The 20,036-nt window shown below is 43.6% G+C and overlaps 2 protein-coding genes across 5 annotated transcripts in view; both read right to left on the reverse strand.

Annotated features, from left to right (window-relative positions):
* The window catches only part of efhc2 (EF-hand domain (C-terminal) containing 2), a 45,420-nt gene extending 28,563 nt beyond the window's left edge, over positions 1 to 16,857 (reverse strand). For 3 of the 4 annotated variants that reach the window (XR_008833144.1, XM_056425951.1, XM_056425941.1), the window contains exons 1-15: positions 16,320 to 16,857; positions 15,335 to 15,523; positions 14,825 to 14,975; positions 14,435 to 14,658; positions 13,902 to 14,153; positions 12,449 to 12,553; positions 11,837 to 11,975; positions 10,751 to 10,916; positions 10,508 to 10,647; positions 9,834 to 10,030; positions 9,037 to 9,170; positions 8,497 to 8,691; positions 7,423 to 7,515; positions 7,098 to 7,197; positions 5,479 to 5,621 (exon numbers count right to left, since the gene is read on the reverse strand). Coding sequence is in view for 3 of the 4 variants with exons in the window: in XM_056425951.1 (XP_056281926.1) it covers positions 5,493 to 5,621; positions 7,098 to 7,197; positions 7,423 to 7,515; positions 8,497 to 8,691; positions 9,037 to 9,170; positions 9,834 to 10,030; positions 10,508 to 10,647; positions 10,751 to 10,916; positions 11,837 to 11,975; positions 12,449 to 12,553; positions 13,902 to 14,153; positions 14,435 to 14,658; positions 14,825 to 14,975; positions 15,335 to 15,523; positions 16,320 to 16,361 (2,256 nt within the window). In the remaining variant the exon portion in view is untranslated. Of the gene's footprint in view, positions 1 to 5,171; positions 5,622 to 7,097; positions 7,198 to 7,422; positions 7,516 to 8,496; positions 8,692 to 9,036; positions 9,171 to 9,833; positions 10,031 to 10,507; positions 10,648 to 10,750; positions 10,917 to 11,836; positions 11,976 to 12,448; positions 12,554 to 13,901; positions 14,154 to 14,434; positions 14,659 to 14,824; positions 14,976 to 15,334; positions 15,524 to 16,319 lie in introns of those variants that run through there. The other variant, XM_056425928.1, reaches the window with a different exon arrangement.
* A 98-nt stretch (positions 16,858 to 16,955) lies between these two features.
* fundc1 (FUN14 domain containing 1) lies at positions 16,956 to 19,935 on the reverse strand. The gene is made up of 5 exons (XM_056425963.1): positions 19,836 to 19,935; positions 19,267 to 19,420; positions 18,550 to 18,625; positions 18,332 to 18,460; positions 16,956 to 17,873 (listed from the first exon to the last, which is right to left on the reverse strand). The coding sequence occupies exons 1-5, from the start codon at positions 19,852 to 19,854 to the stop codon at positions 17,796 to 17,798; spliced, it is 456 nt and encodes a 151-aa protein (XP_056281938.1). The 5' UTR covers positions 19,855 to 19,935; the 3' UTR covers positions 16,956 to 17,795.
* Between the last annotated feature and the right edge of the window lie 101 nt (positions 19,936 to 20,036).

The raw sequence follows: 20,036 nt of genomic DNA on the forward strand, positions 1-20,036 counted from the left end.
TCAAAAATAAACTTCCTGCCTTCACAGGAAACAACTCCGTTGGGTTTAGGAAACAAAACTACTTCCTTAGGTTGAGGAAAGAAATTGCGGTTGGGGTTTAAATATCCACTGAAGTTCTGGTCTCCTGCCTGAAAGATCTGTGTTTGTTGGACCCAGCCACCATCTCTCCATCCATCACCCCTGTGTGGCCTTTTTTTTGGTGGACATGATACTTCCTCGTTCATGATTGCGTGGATAATCAACGAGATCATTACGTGGAATATCTATGGATTACGGCACTTATTTTTCGTAGGTGTGGCTACGAACGCTGGAGACCATTCTGCTTTTTTCCGTTGTGAAATACTTCCACGACTATCGGATTGATTCTCTGGAAATCTTGTCGAGATTATTCCTGGTTTCCAGAGGACAGGCATGAAAACGGGTCAGGGGTGAAAAAGGTGAGAAGGATAGGCGCGCGGGGGGGGGGGGGGGGGTGACTTCCACGAACATCGATGTCGGACGTTGTATGATAATCTGTAGGTCCTCCATTCTGACACCCTATAATAGTAATATTGTGTATAATATGGTCATTCATGAACCAACTTCCTTTTTTTTTGGCGTGAACAAGTCTTCAAGTCTTGTGCTCTGCTGAGCCACGAGTCTGTTCCTCGAGTCTGTTCTGCCTCTAGCTGGTTGTCATGATCTTCTATACCATACCTGCCATAAATATCATGATACAATACCATAAAAACAGTATACCATAAATAAGACACTGGTATATGTATCTATAATAGTAATAAATAAAATATCTGTAGGCCAACTTTTTCAACACTTAACAAATGGCAGTAATATTAGTATTAGCCTACAATATATAAATGAAACTACATGGAGCCATCATAGTATTGATTATACACTATGAAGTCGTTGGTCTGTATCTGACCAGATGATACAGAGTTCATCAGGATGAGCAGCTGGAGAGTTACAGAACTTTACAGACTGAACTTAATTTCACTTCTGGCATCTTTTTTTATTTTTATTTTTAAAGCCGAAAATTCCGCCACTTAACCGTTGTGTTGCCTTCGGGTCATTTTGACCCGATTCAATATTTAACGCCACTCCCTGTTAGCGCTGCGCAGTGTGCGCAGACAGTTTAACACGGAGCAGCGCGTGCGCTCTGATCCCGCGCTCTTTTAATGAAGTATCGATACTAAAAATATGCTAAATCACATCGCTCTTATCGTACGGGTACTTTGTTAGTATCGCTACACCGTGCAGCGTGACAGCAGCAGATGTAGCGGACTAACATTCAAGCTAACTTAAACCACCAAACGCTGAAGACATCTTGACGCTGATTGGCCGAGACGCGACACGTCCCATCAAAGATGTTTTATTGCGAAGAGCACCACTCCACATTTTCTCCGTGTCCCACTCCAATCTCATAAACGCCGGCCGGCCAATTGACCCCCACCCCCCTACCCCAAAACAAAAACTCTTCGGATCTACACGATTCACGTAAGTCACCTATTTTGGTTTCAAAACGGCGAATTTCGCCGAAAGGTGAGGGATTCTCATGCCTGAGAGGATGAATCCCACTGACTGTTCTCTTCATCAAGCATCATGGTCAACAAATGAATGACATCAGCTTCAGCTTGTCCTTTGTGTTGGTGGCAATTATCAAACGTTAGCGTTGGAAAATGCAAAACTAAGATGTTAAACAGCACACCAGCTCCTCGCCGGTACGTCAGCGTCGTCACTGTGAGCATATGATTGGTTGTTGGATGTGCGCAGGTGACACCTCGGTGAATGGCGTCCGCTGCGACCCTCGCGATCGCGGCGAGCACACGTCACGCCTTCAGGCCGGTCGATTATTCATCATCATCCTTTTTTTGTTTTAAAAAGGGGGAAATGCATCGCATATACAGACCCCCGAAAACAATCCCAAATGAGGGGTTAAAATTGTGTAACAATCAACTGAAGCGGCCAAATTAAAACACGAGACGTTCACCGTGACATCGACTGACAGAAGCTTATTCAGGGGGAACCGTGGGGCCAAGAACTGCTGCTCTGGGGGAACGGTTCTGAGAACACCCTCTGAACGCCGGTGCTCGGTGTGTGTGTGTGTGTGTGTGTGTGTGTGTGTGTGTGCTTCCAGCGTGAGGATTTGTTGTCATGAGACAAGTAAGGCATGCAGCCAGTAAACAGAGACGTTTCTTCCCCTCTTGTTCTCAGATATCTGTTTAGACTTCATAGATTAGCCAGGACTCCATCAGACTTGCATTAGGCGCTCACACGCCAGCACACACACACACACACACACACACACACACACACACACACACACACACACACACACACACACACACACACACACACACACACACACACACACACACACACACACACACACACACACACACACACACACACACACACACACACACACACACTCTCTCGCAAGTGCACACAAAACACCCGGATCCTCTTGACCCCCAGAGACATTTATGAACTTCCCGTGTATCAGCTTTTAACGTGCGGTGGTCCCGCGCAAGACGACAGTAAAGTGGAACGAGGACAACGCGAGAGAAGCGGATTCTTTACAATTCAGTTTCAATTCAGTTTATTTGTAAAGCCCAATTTCACAAATTACAAATTTGTCTCGGAGTGCTTTACAATCTGTACACATAGACATCCCTGCCCCAAAACCTCACATCGGACCAGGAAAAACTCCCAAATAACCCTTCAGGGGGGAAAAAGGGAAGAAACCTTCAGGAGAGCAACAGAGGAGGATCCCTCTCCAGGATGGACAGATGCAATAGATGTAATGTGTACAGAAGGACAGATTTAGAGTTAAAATACATTCAATGAACTATTCATACACTCTGTCATATTCATTGAATGTATTTAAACTCTAAATATGTCCTTCTGTACACATTACAGTGGAAATATTAATCTTGTTTTTTTAAAGAGTCGATCATCTGCGTTCTGTTAAAAAAAAACGTCCACTCAGCAGTTTGCGAAAAGCAGCGATGTCAAAGTATGCCCGTCAATAAGGTTGTGAATAATGTGAAGGCTCGCCCTCGCCGAGTCGGCGTTAGTGAGATAAACTGGTAAATAACTGAAAGCTTTAGTTGGGATTTTTGCATATATACACGTGTGTTCTAAGAGGGGAAGGTACTTTATTTTGTGCCTTTGAAGAGAGCGATATAACCGCCTCAGTGCCCCGGAGGGGAAATTTCCGTATGACGGCGAGGAAAATCTGCTGTGGACAAGGATCAATATTCAGCGCTTGTAGCAGTAGCATCATTATTAATTAATTAATGTACACTTTATTGATCCCTGTGGGGAAATTCTTCTCCGTATTTGTATTTGAGCTCCCGGGGAGTAACAAGGGTTCAGTGTCTTGCTCAAGGACACTTCATCACGCAACTATGGGGAGAGCGGGGATCGAACCGGCCACCTTGTGTTTACGGGACGACCGCTCTCTCCCCGTGAGCTACAGCCGACCCCACACCTGCGTCAGGTCAGGTGGTAAAACGTGTTTAGAAGAGCTAAGGAAAACTGCATTTAGATCAAAAAGTAACACCACTGGGAAGCTATCGAATAATACCTAAAACACTTTTTTTTAATGAATACAAAATCAAGCCACCGTTAAATAAAAGACCAAAAGAGGGTCCAAAAGAAAAAGTATTGCGTATGTATCAAAGCTTGACATATTTTATTCGTCTGTGCCATTTGGAAGTCCATTGATGTCTTAAAACTATTTAAAAACCCGTCCGTCACACAGCTGCGCCGTCCGGCCTTGATTGGTGTTTTTTTTAATGAGATTTCGTGACCTTTTCACGCCATGTATGAAAATCCATATCCTATTTGTCTGAACCTGACACCTCAAGCACCATAACAATCAAAGACCGATGACGAGGGTGCAAACTCCTTCAGTCTGCCGTTGCTGCGCCGCAGAGCATGACGGGGCAGAAAATGGGACGTGTGGGCGCAAGGAGACAGGAGGGGAAGAAGCGGCGGACGAGGAGGTGTCGAAGTTCCTCCCTCGCAGCCCTCCCCCTCCCGCGGCGCGCTCCGCAAGGCAACGAAGAAGCTCCTCGCCACCCCCGCCCGCACCGTCGTCCCCCTTAGTGTTTTGACAGCGGGGTGTGTGTGTGCCGGTTGCAGAGAGAGGACCGGCTGGTCGATGACTTAATGTTGGACTCGTCCCATTTCAGTGGCGCCTCAACCTGACCAACCTGTGTCTTTTTATAGTGCACTGCCACACACTGACAGCCGAACGCATACCGGGGGTTGCGGTTCCTTATAAATTAGACCCAGTTCGTTTTTTATCCCATCAATGTAAGAGAACTATCAACCCCTGATACTGCAATACGCATCAACACACTTCAAACTGAAGAGGGTTAGCAGGAGGTCCAAAAATGACTCCAAATAACTTTTTCTGTAAGATTTACACTACCGTTCAAAAGTTTGGGATCACCCAGACAATTTCGTGTCTTCCATGAAAAATCACACTTTTATTTATCAAATGAATATAAAATGTAGTCAAGACATTGACAAGGTTAGAAATAATGATTAATATTTGAAGTATTCATTTTGTTCTTCAAACTTCAAGCTCAAAGGAAGGCCAGTTGTATAGCTTATATCACCAGCATAACTGTTTTCAGCTGTGCTAACATAATTGCACGGGTTTTCTAATCAGATATTAGTCTTCTAAGGCGATTAGCAAACACAATGTACCATTAGAACACTGGAGTGATAGTTGATGGAAATGGGCCTCTATACACCTCTGGAGATATTTCATTAGAAACCAGACGTTTCCACCTAGAATAGTCATTTACCACATTAACAATGTATAGTGTGTATTTTTGATTAATGTTATCTTTATTGAAAAAACAGTGCTTTTCTTTGAAAAATAAAGACATTTCTAAGTGATCCCAAACTTTTGAACGGTAGTGTAGCCCTGATGATGAGGTCGTTGTGGCCTGGAAGCACTTCCTGCAGCCCGTCGTCCACTGTTGGCTTCTGTTGACTGTGGAGCCAATGTAAAGTCACCATGTAGCTCTAATCATGCATTGCCCCCCCCCCCACCCTCCCATCTCCCAATCCATCTACACTCGCACCGTGTTGGAGGTTACAGCGCGCGTGTGTGTGTGTGTGTGTGTGTGCGCGTATGCCGCCCAAAGCGGAAATATGGTTCTGCTTTAACGCCACCTGTCTTCCGCCATGTCTCACAGGGATTCACGCCAACTGGTGTAAACACAAAAACACGTCGCAGAAGCGTGTCGGAAAGTGTTCTCAGAACTCAGAAATGTTCCGGTTTTGTGTTCGCCAACGCTGGAGGAGACCGTTAACCGGCAAATTATTCACATGCAAGAGGGCAAAACAAATCGGCAGTGAAAACACAGACGCTGGTTAGCAGACAGAGCGTGTTCTTTAATTACCGGAACAAGCAGAGTGTGTGTGTGTGTGTGTGTTCGAGAGGCAGAATGGGTTCACCTCCCAGCTTGTGCCTAGGTTGTGGTGGAGGTTGTTGGGTCAGCGCTGTTGGAGGGAAAGCTGAACACATCCCTCAGGAGGGAGGAGTAGTTGACGTTCCTCCCTGCAGCCCCGCCGGCGCCAGACCTGCGGTTCACGTCCAGCTGCAGCCGACGGGAGAACACAAGTCACTGCACAACTCTGGCTACACACAAACGTTGTGTGAGTCAGTGTTGCCAATCATTCATTCCTTCATACTTCGCAGTGTGTTGCTCTCCTTTGTTATGGGTTCTATGTGATAGATATCTCCTTTATTTTGCCTACTGTTTTATGTCCTTTATAGGCCTAGAACTTGAAGAGCACCTGAAGATGTGGGTGTGAAACGAACGTGCCGTGTATGTTTTGATCGCCGTGTATTTATTTATTTATTTGTATGCGTGTTACTCGGGTAACTCAAAAAGTATTAAACCGAATCGCATTACATTTGGTGGGATGATTGGTTATTATCCGGGGACCATTTGATTGGATTTTGGGATCGATCGGGTCAAAGGTCAAGGTCATGAAAAGGTCAAAGTCTTGTTTTTACCATATCACGGTCAATTTCTATCCAATTGGCATGCAACTAATGCCAAAATGTTCAGAATTCAATGCCCAATCTTGGGATATGCGAAGGTATGCGCTCTACCGAGTGCCCATTCTCGTTAACACTGCTTTGCTTCAGGAATTAGGATTTGTCCCGAACCTCCGTTAAACTGATTAAACCTCACGTAGGAAACAAAACAACTTTTTTTCATTATATTACAGAACAAATGCAATTTAGCTGTTTCTTTTGAGCAGGCTTTTTGTTAAATTGGTCCCATGTATGTTGGATGTATTGAATAAGGTACAAGGGGAAAAAAGGAAATAATAGTGGTAGTAATAAGACGTAGTACGCCACGGATTGCAGCAAAGGCCAGAAAGGCAGAAAGAAAGGAAAGAAAAAGGGAAGGCAAAGAGCAGCTGGACCGCGTGACAGAGGAAAATGGAGAATTAAGTTAGCACTGCATCGGCATTGACATTCACACAGCCAAAGACACATGCACACACAGACGCACACACACGCACACACACACACACACACACAGTCCACTGTGCAGGCCTCCCTTTGCTGTCGTGCCACGGTGGATATCTCTCCTGCTCACCTGTTTCTACTTAGGTGTGGCTGTGGCAAAGCATCAGCATGACATCGGAAAGATACAAACGCAAGAGAGAAGAACAAAGGAGCTACTTCCTCCCTTTTTGGACCACCTCTGTGTGTGTGTGTGTGTGTGTGTGTGTGTATGTGTGTGTGTGCGTCTCTCCTTCAAGTCATTTTCTGTGCACAATAAATCGTCCTCCCGTCCGTTTGAACATTCCTTCCCACTCACTTGATTCTGCTTTTGGCTCACTTATCCACTGAGTCATCGCAGGTAGGGGTAAAATGTAGATTGATTTTCAATAACAACTATTTAAGAATCCGTGCACACGCTGAGAAAGCACTCGCTGTGCTTTTTCCGGTTCACTTTGATCCAAGAAGTTGTTCTCCCCCCCCCACCACACACACACACACACATTTTCTGCTGCTCTTGTTTTGCATGTTCCCGGCCGCTCTTCTCTCTTACCTTTACCGCGTCTTCGGGCATTACCGGGGGGGCGGGGTTCTCTAACCAGTTAATGCCAGCCAGGAAGGCATGGTAGTCGATCTCGTCCCTATCTGCAAACCTGCAGCAGATTTGAGACAGGTGCGTATTGAGCTTCCGCTTGATTTAAATGAAGCCATTTTGCTATTCTTCCAACACATCATCTTTAAGTGGCATTCCGACTAAATGCTGATTCAGAGATTTTTCAATTAAGCCCAGAAACAGTTCTTCACTTTCCAACGAATGACTTCTTCGTTGTGACAATGCAGTGGAACCCTGAACTGTGCTGTGATCGGTGGGCTCTTACTGGCTGAGCAGACCCCCCAGCAGCTTCTCGGGCAGAGGAAGGTGGAAGGCCTTACAGATCGTCCTCGTTTCTTTGGTGGAGAGACGGCCGCTCCTGGAGACACAAAGAGGAGCAGAGACATCGCTATCAGACAGATAGAAAAAGGAGGCACCAGCCAAACTCGGGGTTTGGACCGTAGACTGTATATAAAGGATGACGTTGCGTCACTTATGCACTCATAAATGTCATCCGTGTGTACAGACAGTCAATGTTTGGACCCGCATCTCTCGCCGGCCTACTTGTAGTAGGTTACTTGAATTAGGCTCAAGAAAAATACCCATGCTGAGGCTTGAGTCTCACACAAGAACAGAGCAAATAGGCAGCCAGCGGCAGATGAGTTGACCCTCGTTGTGCTTTTGAAAAAGCAATAATCCAATAAATACATTATTGATTGAAAAAAATGCTCAATCTGAATTTGTATAAAAACTGTGTGTGTGTGAGCGCGTGTGAAACAGAAGTTGCTTGTCCTCTAAGATCAGGGTTTTTTTTACACAGTGATGCCAGCCGGCCCACAGGCCCATTATTGTCACGCCATCTTCTCTCCAGCAATGTCGATGAACAGTTTGCCGCTAACTGAGAGCGCCAACGCAGCCACATGGACATCCAAGTCAGCCTAACCTTGTGGCACTGTTGGCCTGCATTTCAGCTGACCTCGCCCTCTTTAGATAAATAGATAGACAGTTACTTTCTATGTGTGTGTGTGTGTTACAGGTCTACTACGTATGGATGGCTGGGTCCATGGAGCGTACGGGCATTAAACATGTGGTTTTGGGCACAAATACAGCAAGAGTGTGTGTGTGTGTGTGTGTGTGTGTTTGTCCTCTGGTCTGCAGGGCTACGTGCCATACAGGTCTTTGGGTTCCATCTGGTTCCAATGCTCCACTCTCCCACTACTGGAACTAATCGTTGCTCTGAGATATGGGGCCACTGACTGCACGATTGATGTCTTGTTGTGACGCTGTCTGTGTGTGTGTGTGTGTTACTGCTCCAGTATTTTGTCTTGAGCTCTGTGTGTGTGTGTGTGCGACCGCCTACTTGTGTTGGTCGCGGTATGTGAAGGCTCTGTCCATGTCAGGGAACTCTTCAAAGTGCTTCTTCTTGAGGTAGTCCTGGGCCACAGCCAGCATCAGGCCCACGTCCGCCTCGGGCTGCTCGCGCTCCGAGAAGCTTCGGCCCAGCACCAGCACCTCGTGCTCCGACAGTCCGCAGCCCAGGCCGGTGAGCAGGCCCCTGTGGCGCACACAGACTCAGAAATATATTGACAACTCTCACAGTCCTAACTTTACACCAAGAATATATAGAATGCATCTTTGCTTCCTCTCGTAATATTAACATCCTTTATCGTAATCCACACATATTATTTCTATCTCAGCAATTATAACACTATCTAAGCTTCCCAACACCTGTTCTATTTGTTCTTTCTGGTTTTACACCATTATACCATTATAATGTTCACTTCATGATCAGATCTTACATATCTACAGGTGGCCTTACATTTGAGTTATTGCTCCATCTCAGTAGACTCATATTATTGCAACGTAGAGGGTACTCGACACATTGGCTGTGCTACTGTACCTGAACGACTCATAGGAAATGAAGCCGGTGTTGTTGGGGTCACTGAGAGTCAGAAACCTCCGGATCTCGCTCTGTTGCTCCTCCGGAATAGATCGTAGTTTGCTGAGGATGTTTCCCACGTTGGCTTTGGGGAACTATAGACAGTTACACACAAACATGCAACAGGGTGTATAGCATTACGTAACAGCTGGGATCAAGGTCGATGTAATTGTTTGTTTGTTTGTGTATTTTATTCAGTCAATCAAATCAAATACAATACAATATTATTCTATATAATATACAAAAGAGAAAGACTGAAAAGGTATAGGTCGAAGCAAAAAAATGCTTATAAATTCCTATCCTAAATTGAAATCAAAATAAATCAGAAAATTAATATAGAATAAAGAAAAAAACAACAAACAAAATAAAAAACAAAATATATTTATATATACTACCACATACATCTTCCATATAAATACGTTTTTAATCACATTTATAACTCTCAAGAATTGTTTTATAAATAATTCCCTTGAAAACCAAAAAGGAGTTCACCATTCTTACATCCATTTCAACATTATTCCATAATTGGACTCCTACAACAGAAATACATCTTCTTTTAATCCCTTTTTTAGCCTTTTGTACCGTGAACTTACAAACATCTCTCAAATCATATTTACACTCATGTATTGAAAATAAACTTTGTACAAACTTAATCACGGTGGCCCCCGAACACCACCACTGTTTGTACGACCAAAACCTTTGATACGAAAACCTGCATAAACCTTCGCAAACCACAGGAAAGCAATAGCCCTGCTTACCTCCTCAGCATGCTGCTCCATGTAGTTGAAGGTGCATTCATCCGCATCCAGAACCTGGAAGTGGTTCCCGCTGAGGCACAGGGTAGCGCCAACGTACAGATCCTGAGCTTTATAGTACTCGGATAGCTCGATCTTAAACAGCTCCTGGCCGGGCTTTTTTACACGGCCACGCTGCAGGAACTTTCCACCGAGCACACCTGGTGCACGACGTGTGAGAAGAGGGAAGGCAGGTGTGAAAACGCTACTCATTTTATCGTCTTCACGGACGATCAACTCGACAGGTGACTTGGTCCTTGGGCCACAGTTTGAATGCTTTGGCCTTTATTTCTCATGTCGGTTTGGTACTTTTAAATTCAAAGTCATATTTAAATTGAATCACGACTCAAATGTTGCATCGAGTTACATCACGTCCGCGGTTGGATAACTCATTTTGGAGCCAGGCTGAACGGTCCAAACATACTGTCAAACCCTGATTTACAATGATGGGAAAATCTCCATCCCTGAAAGAAATAGCTCTCTAATCTACACATCATCTATTTCACCTGTTTTCATAAGAGTTTGTAAATGAGTGTGACAAACCTAATGTTTACCATGAGAGCCATCGATGTGTATCTGAGGTCCTGGGAGCAGTTGTGGTGCAGCTTTGGGTCAGATTTCTTTTAAATTTTTTTTACCTGAGTTCTTCTGCGGTTGCTCAAACACACAGATGGAGTCATCGCAGAGATAGAAGTAGATGATGAACACCCTGTCTCTGTCAACCGGATCGGTGGTGACCATCTTGGCACGCAAATTCAGCACGCTGATGACGTCGCATCTGCGGGGAAAAGGGGGGCAGGGGGGGGGGGGCATACACAAAGCAGAGTTGAGGACTGCCACAGAGAAACAAACATGTCAGTGTGTAATCTGATTGTCCGGACCTGTCGTTCTCCATAAACTTGTGGAAATCTTTCTGTGGGGGCTTGGGCAGCAGGCCTTGGCAGGAGCATAGCGAGTCCTCCTCTGAGCCAAAGCCATTGTAGGGGGGCATGGTCCTCAGGGGCTTAGGGGCCGGGGGAACTTTGTACACCACTGGGGGGAAGTCCTCTAAACGGAGGACGGAGAAATAAAAGACAAAACACTTAAAAGAGGAAAGGAACCCTGGAGGAGCGCTGAAACGATCAGAGGGCAGCGGGTAATCCATCCATGCAGGAGCACAGCAGCCCGGGTCCCACTGTGACCCTGAGCTGACCTCTGACTGCTCAGAGTCAGACAGGACCCTCCATCACAGTGGCCTGTCACTGGGGGCTCTGCCTGGTTTACTACCGTGACGAATGCAGCAAGCCCTGAAACCTGCCCAGGGTGGCAGACATATCCAGGTCCAGCTTGGGTTTCTCCTGCTGGGGAGCTCTTGTGGTCCCCGGTGCCTTTAACTACGGAGGCATGGAGAAATACCAGTCCAGGAGGGCCAGAGTATCTGATGACACTGGAATTGACTCTTACATATCCTTCGAAGGAGTTACCGAAAGAAACACAGCATTATTATATCGGTGTGAGCTCATTCGGTTCTTAAAGGACAAATATGGATATTTGAGTTGCACTGGCTACACAGATACAAATAGTTCATCCTCTGAACAAGAGTCTGCCGTTAGTCGCGGGAATCAATATTCTAGGAAGGTAATAGCTCTTGCTGGTGCTTGCTCTTACTGCCCCTGAGTGTTCAGATTAATGTATTGCAGACAACAGCTACAAATAACGGAAGATTAAATCCTTTCAAATGTATGACTAGTTGAAAAACCATAGTTTCATTTGAAAAGGAAAAGCCAGAGTGAATGTATAGAATATTAAATTAAGTACCGAAGAAAAGTTATTGTTGCACAGACAAAACACTTTGCCACGAATCAATCTATTTGAAGAATAATTTAGTCTCTAAAAATAACACAGCGTGCCCTATAAAATAGTGTTTTTAAAGCTATTTCACCAGAAACGGTTCACACTGAAAAAACCACAACAATACCATCGGTTACCTATGCCGTATTTGGAGCGGTAGTAGTCTTTGGTGAAGTTGTCACAGTCAGTGATGATCACTCTCCTGCCCCATACATTCACCTCGGAGCCCAGAGTCAGATCGCAGTCCTTATAAAACTCATCATGCACAGCTCCTGTCTGCGAGAGAGAGAGAGAGAGAGAGAGAGAGAGAGAGAGAGAATGAGATGACGGGAACGACCACAAATGGGCCATTACTTTTTTAATGGAGCTAAAAATGGTACATTTAGCCCCGTTCAGATGAGTTCATGAACCCGGTGGAGTCACACTGGCCACCGTTTAGTGTCAGTCAGAACGGTGTTCAGGGACAAGCTCATATCATTCCACACCAAACGCAGAAAAACATTACTTTATGGATTCATGTTGTATTGCACGGGGGAGGCAATTTGCTGAAACAGGAAAGGCCCTCCCCCGAACTGTTAAAATATCATTATATGCTCTCGCGTTCAAAGATGTCAGTGCTGCAGCCTCTTGGTTACAGTCGGCCTCAGCGCAGGCCGCTTTGCGCGGATTCAACTTGTAGATTCTTCTTTCTACTTCTTATGGTCATACCAGCGTGGTTGTGTCGTAAGCGTGGCCGAGGCCGGACGTACTTTGAGGCTGTCCAGCATGTAGCGTTTTTTCTGACTCGTGGGGGCGAACACGTTGAGCACCGTGCGGTCCGTGATCTGTCCGGGAAGCTTCATTTGGGATGAATCCTACGGGGAAATATAGACGGTACAGTACAAGATCTTCACAGGACGGAGCGACACTGCATGCAAATATAGACGCGCACATCCGAGGAGACCGATGGAGAGACTGAAAAATAGATAGAAAGAGGGGGGGGGGGGGGAGTCTAATAGAATTAAGAGACAGAGGAAAGAAGGGATCTGTCTTTATGGACATGGTGGAATGGGGGATTCCGGGGGATTCTAGTCAACCTTTAGGGCTGACATTTAATAAAAGGCATCAATCAGGACAAACAAAATTACTGAAATGAAAACACACACACACACACACACACACACACACATGATTGAGGCATGGCTGTCTTTCAAGATGAATTAGGCTTCAGTCAGTAACTGTAGGAGAAAGCCAAAATGCTTGAGGGAGACTGGATGCTGCAGCAGTCCTGTCAGCCTGAATGAGGTCCGGGTGAATGAAGGGACGGTGGGAGGAAGACGCAAAGAACCCACCCAGAAAAGTCACTAATAACTAACTACAGGACTGTCTCAGAAAATTAGAATATTGTGATAAAGTTCTTTATTTTCTGTAATGCAATTAAAAAAACAAAAATGTCATGCATTCTGGATTCATTACAAATCAACTGAAATATTGCAAGCCTTTTATTCTTTTAATATTGCTGATTATGGCTTACAGCTTAAGAAAACTCTAAAATCCTATCTCATAAAATTTTAATATTTCCTCAGACCAAGTAAAAAAAAGATTTATAACAGCTGAGTGTTTGTCAAGGCTCAGGAAACCCTTGCAGGTGTTTCGAGTTAATTAGACAATTCAAGTGATTTGTTTAATACCCTACTAGTATACTTTTTCATGATATTCTAATATTTAGAGATAGGATATTTGAGTTTTCTTAAGCTGTAAGCCATAATCAGCAATATTAAAAGAATAAAAGGCTTGCAATATTTCAGTTGATTTGTAACGAATCCAGAATGCATGACATTTTTGTTTTTTTAATTGCATTACAGAAAATAAAGAACTTCATCACAATATTCTAATTTTCTGAGATGTATATGTAAACCATGCAGATGATCATGGACATTTAACACGGTACAAACTGTGACACATTCTGTTACATTTATGTACTCCTTAAATATTCCTTACCACCCTTGAGAATGTATCCATTTCTCTGAAATGTATACATTCTTCTGTCAAGCATGTTTCTTTCTATATTAAAGAAAATTCAGCAATTTCCATTATCCTGTGGGATCTGTGTTTTATTTCATTTTTTCCTCCGACAGCGAATGTAGCCCTCGTCTCCTCTCCCACGGCCCAGAGATTTCGACACACTTGATGAACATATCGTATCCCATCGCGGTGCCTCACCTTGGGCAGTTTGCCGCGGCGTAGGAACTTGGGCGCAGTGTCCCTCCCAGAGTTTGGGGAGACGACTTCCAGGATCTCGATGGTGTCGTCAGCCAGGTAGTAGTGCAGCAGGAGCTCCCGCCGGTCCCCGAACACACTCTCCGTGTCGTCCCAGAGGCAGTTGAAGCCCAGGACATCGCGGTCGTGGTCCAGGAACTGCTTCAGTGTGTCGCACGTCTCGTACGGCCGAAGTGGCTTCATGCTTTTCTCAATCTGGACGAGGGCCCATGTGGTATAAAAACAGTCAATACATATTATCATATATGCAAGAGGGATATTTTTATTTTGGTACGTAAATTCTTCAAAGGTGAGTTTCAGTGATTTGTAATTGGGCGCCAGCGCCATCAACTGGGCAGCAGTGTTGAGAAAATGATTACTTAATCCCAATAATATGAAGTGCAAACACATAAGTAAGAACCCTCCATGCAATAGTGGATTTTATCATTGATATTTTGAATAAATCTCTTGAAGAAAATGAAGAACCCGAGTCCTACCTCTTCCCGGTGTTTGCTGTAGGGGTCATCGGGTACACCGACAGGGTTATTGAGGCGCACTCCAAGCTTGGAGAGAAAGTTTTGTGTAAAAGAGTCACAGTTGGTCACAGTGAACACGCGTGAGTACAGCACCATCTGTTGGTTGATGTTGAAATGATAAATGTGGTAGAACTGGTCATCATTTGGGGCGGGCAGTGGGACACGTTGGCGACGAATGAGTGTTCCTATCACAGGGAACAACAACACAGCATTACTCATCACATGTCAGTGAGGTGCATTGTCTGTTTGCCTTGTGTCATGGATCATTTGGCCAAATGGAGTCTTGAATGCATAAAATGACATTTTTTTTCACTTGAGCTACGTTAACATGACCTTTCCTGTGACACACACCTTGAGGGATGCCACTGTTCTTGTACTCTGGCTCCACCACCTGGATGGTATCATCTTCCAGGTAGAAGTAGATCTTACACCTCCGGATCCTGTACGTCTCGTCTTGTGCCTCGGGCACAGCTTCCTGGAAGAATGCTTCAAAACACAGAGCCTGAAGGAGCAAAAAGGGCATTTTGTGAATGAGGATCATAAAAGTCTCTTTGCGACATAACTGATCGTTGAGTTGTCAAGATTACTTTAATGATGGAATAGAAGTGTGCAAATTCAAATAAAGCATTGGTAAAAATGCAATAAACTAAACAATCACTACTAATAGCCAATAGAAGTGTTGTACTTAAGAGACACAATAAACAAAATAAAACATTAGCTGTATTAGCAACATATTCGGATATTCCCTTATTCCCTTATTTCCTGCGGAAGTTGTTTAATATGACCTCCATGTAACCAGTCAGCTATTAGGGGCAGTAATATATGTATTTATGTATAACTGGATAAAACTGATCAAGTCACCTGTTTGTCAAAGGCTATCCATGCTGGCAATTCACTGCCCCGTCCTTTGGGGTAGACGGAGTACTTTGGTTTGATGGTCTGGCCCGCGAGCGGCTCTCCTCCGATGCCTGGTTTCTCAGATCCCGCCAGCATTGGGAATTGATTGTAATATTCAAAATGTTGGGATTTGTGGAACCTCTCCTTCCCCAGCTGGAGTACATAAAAGAGAGAAAGTGTCTCTACTCAGCTGCCAACCTAAAAATAATCAACATACTGTAATATGGCCATACTATGGTACACAATCATGACATCACAATGATTACTTAATATATATAATGCTAATCTATAAATAGGTCAAGTGCACATAAAGCAGGCATTTACGTAGAGCTCATTTAAAATGATTTCCTGCTGCCTACAATAAAGTGTTATTTGCACAATAGTAGCCTGGAGTGATATATTTAGGTTGGAAATTCACTTCTGATATTAAATAGTAAGCGGTGCATTATTATCAACCTCACAACTTTAAAAAAAAGTGTGGAAAAGCGACAATGTATTGTATTATTTACTAATTATTCAATGTGGAAAGTAATAAGTAACTAACTTTCAAAGAAATGCAGTTTCCCTCGGAACTGAACTGAAGATGAAATATAAACTAGCTTGAATAGAAATACTCAAGTAGCTAAAGTAGCGTTACAATACGCAACGTTACTACTTAACCTAACGGTTAACGTCACACGCGGTTAATACAACTCTCTATGTATCCTACCGGGTGGGGGTGTGATTCAACTTCTCAAAGTATTCGTAGCATCAGCTAGCTACCCACATAACTAGGTTAGCTAGTTAGCGTTAACTAGCTTACATTAAAGCAGTTGGTTACATTGCTGAGGGCCCCATTAGCTCGGTACAGCTAACTTCCAGCCCACTAATGCAGTAAAGTTACCCAAACTAGAGCTAAAATCAAGCCGTGTGTGTGAAGCATGGGGTCCACTGAATGCAGCACTCTTACTTGTTTATTGGGAGAATTCCCGGGTAGAAAGGGTAACGCCATGGTTTGATTAGTTATCGATCTCCTTCGTGGCTTTTCAACGGGCTGTTGTTGTTGGTTACCGGGTCTCGTTTCGGTAGTTGCGTCTCTTAGCAACGTTCACGGGACAATGTAGAGACCCGTTAAACGTTATGCTCCTTTAGAACCTCCATACTTTGCGGATACACATTACAAATTAAACATACAAAACAACAAATAAGATCATTAGGTTTATTATAGGTGAGTATATGAAGTAATTAAAAGCACCCTCACTTTTACCAGCTGCAACATTAAGTAATTTAGGCCTTTCTGCCTTAAGAGTACTGATACTATTATTGTACTTTTTCTTAAGTGTTGTGTATGCAGTTTTTTTCACACTTTAATATTGTTTTACGATCTGAATACTAATTTCAACACTGCTGTAAACTAAAAGGCATCTATACTTCCACTAACTCTTTCATTATGCACACAGAAATCTGTAGTTAAATGCAAGCTAAAGTAAAACCAAGCTCCGATAATAAACGAGTAACAAATTACTCTCTCATCCAACACTTACGGTGAGAGTGAAAAGACATACTTGTATCATTGTAAAGAAATTGTCATAAAATACAAGAGAAAGAATTTCAACCGAGTGTTATTTTTATTTGTCCATCAAACTTACATTGTAGACACATATCTTTCTGTACTTAAAGCATCAATGTATTGCTAGACAAAATACATAATAAAAAGAGAGATGCAGGGGAGGCAGACATAACCCATTAACATGTGGCACCTCTCAGCAAAGGCAGAACACTTTCTGATCCATCAGCAATATGATTAAGCACAATGTCTAGATTGAAAAATATAACCCTGACATTGATGGAATCCAGTGGACACCACCTGCCGTGTGAAGGTTGAAATCTACTTAGCCGCATCATGCTTTGCTTAGTTGTGCGCAACAAGGCAGAGATAACGATACATATTCTTTCATTGTTTCACAATGACATTTTGGTAAAAATAAATAAATTTAAAAACATTCTGATAGCCTTTACACTTTCTTTAAAAAAATAATATTGCATGATATGCATGTCATTATTTGGCTTGAAAAGTGGAGTATATGAAGAGGGTCATTCATCCAAGCATCGGATTAACCATTGTGGATCTGGGAAGAAGGCCTGATGGCCAAAAACATCATCTGAATGAAATAGAAATGCATATGAGCCAGTGTGCAACACTTCCTTCACTTCCCGTAATCAGCACTTCGTTACAACTCTTACTTTTCCAGAACTCTATCACAGAAGGTATCGACAGTGCTAGTCACATGTACAATATTAAAGTAGATAAAAGGATGTGTGGCTTGTGTAGAAACACAGAGCTACAAGATAATCTTAAATAGGCTGTCGAAACCCTTGAACACCCTCCAGCAATGATTTGTATCGTTCCCTCTAGTTTCTCACGACACCAATAGGAACACAGACCCTAGGACACCAGGCCGATCAGGAATCCTCCAATGAAACCACTTGTGACAACAATGTTTTTCTTCACGAACACTGTGGACTGGAGAAGACAGAAAATGTGTGGCAGTATATAATAAATCAAGTTAAAAACCACTCCAAAATGACATTCATTTTCAAAAACAGAGACAGCCTGAGTTAACATTAGCAAGCAGCATGTTTATCTTACTGCAAATGTTTCTGTATCTCATCATTTGAAGGAGAGTACACACATTTTTCAATCGAATTAGCGAGTGAGTAAATTGGTTACCGGTACTTGTTGTTTAAAGAAATAATCCTTACAGTTTTTTATTGAAATTAATGTAAATACCGATATTAAACATGGTGAAAGAGACAAAAGGGGTACGACATGCTATTAGGGTTGAGCATTTTGACGACAAAGCCACCAGAACGTCCCAACTGTATTCTATATTCCCCGGACGGATAATGAAAGTTATGATCTCCCTAAATAACACAATAACAATAAAGCTGATTCTGAAAAACAGCACACGAAAGTCTTACCTTGTCAACAAACGTGTTTATCTCTGGGCCCGCTTTATCGGTGCCCTTCTTTAATTGCTTCTTCGCTTTGTTGACATCCTTCTCCACCCTCTTCCAGTCCACTTGGATGTAGCCACTATTGTTGGCTATCTAAAGAGAAAGCGTCGCGGCAAAATTAAACATAGATGAGCGGCAGATTCACCATAATGATATATGTATTCATAGTATTGCAAGTATACCTGTAACAGCAGAAGACCTCCTCCTACGGATGTAGCAGCAACTTTTCCGACCTTCTGGAAGAGATATCCTGCACACCTAAAATGAATTGTGACAGACACGTGATGATTAATCGAACATAAATAATTACTCAGCCTTTAAATGAATCATGAGCATTCTGTACTAACCACAACATCTTCGTAATACTGTACAAACAACCCCAAAGAGATTGAGCTCTACCTTTAACCAGTTTATATTTTTATGATCTATACTGTATTAATTTTGGTTTTGTACCTCATTGTATGCGTGTGCTCTGTATATTTGTACAACTCCTACTTTGCATAGCAACCAGTGCACAGCAATTACCCTCTGGATGTGGGTTTGCATGCCCAACAGTTTAAAGTATACAGAACACAGTTAAATATGATACACAAAGCACACACTTCTATAAAAGGGGTAGAAAGGAAAGGCTTTGTTTTCTCGACTGATGTCCAAAAAGGGATTTATTTTTCTGAATTTCAGCAGCAGTATAGCGAGTGCATACTGTATACTCTAACAGACATTCAGAAGGAAGAATTGGGGGGATAGAGGAGGGACCAGATGAGGGAAAGATACATCCAAGGCTGCAGGGACCATGGGTGACGCAGCTTATTTGGGATTCGGTCCATAGAAAACCAATCGCAACGGTTAATGAGGAGCACCTGAAGGCCATACAACGCATTTCCAAGGAGCATATTTACCATCCACTCACTCCCCCTATGGCTAACTGTGTGGCCACGGAGTATTTCTCCGCTAAGGGGCCGGAGTTCTTCCCGAAGAGGCCGTTCCACCATCGCTGACGTTTGGCGTATTCGGTCAGGTCCACGACCTTGTTGTAAATCTCCTCTTCCAGCTCTTAAAAGAAAAGAAAAAAACGCGCAACCACAAGACGATATGAGGCAGTGACTTGCTAAAAAACCCATTTTGAACGCAGTGCTACCACAACGTAGTAATAAACATGTACAGTTCCTGTTTACGTTAAAGGAGGTTCAATATCGTTGCTAAGGAGAACTAGTGTCGTAACTTAGTGAAGTTCTGAGGCCTGACAACAGGTCAGCTTCACCACTGAAGCTAAGCGACGTTAGAAAGTTAACGTGAGCTATAAATAGGTATGTCCGCGAGAGGAAACCGTTAGATAAAAATGCCCAAATATGCAGCGTTAAACTATAAAGTTTTAAAAACACAAACAGCCGCTTCAAGTGTTCTCCTTCTCAGAACGGACGGTGTCCTGCTCCGGGTAAAATTGTAATTAGTTTGCAGGCCTGCTTACCCTTGTCGCGGCTCGCCATTTTGGAGTGCGTTGGTGTGTGTCCTCCATCCGGTGGAGGTCCCGCCTCTCAGAGAGGAACTGCGCCCCGTCTGGACAGTGGACGAGACGACAGCTCCTGTTACAGGTCTCAGGTCTGTGGGCAGGGTTGCCAGGTCTGTGTGACAAAACCAGCCCAATGGCCAATAAAACCAGCCCAAAAAC

The sequence above is a fragment of the Pseudoliparis swirei genome, chromosome 2 (assembly GCF_029220125.1).
Source record: "Pseudoliparis swirei isolate HS2019 ecotype Mariana Trench chromosome 2, NWPU_hadal_v1, whole genome shotgun sequence".
NCBI classification, from domain to species: domain Eukaryota; kingdom Metazoa; phylum Chordata; class Actinopteri; order Perciformes; family Liparidae; genus Pseudoliparis; species Pseudoliparis swirei.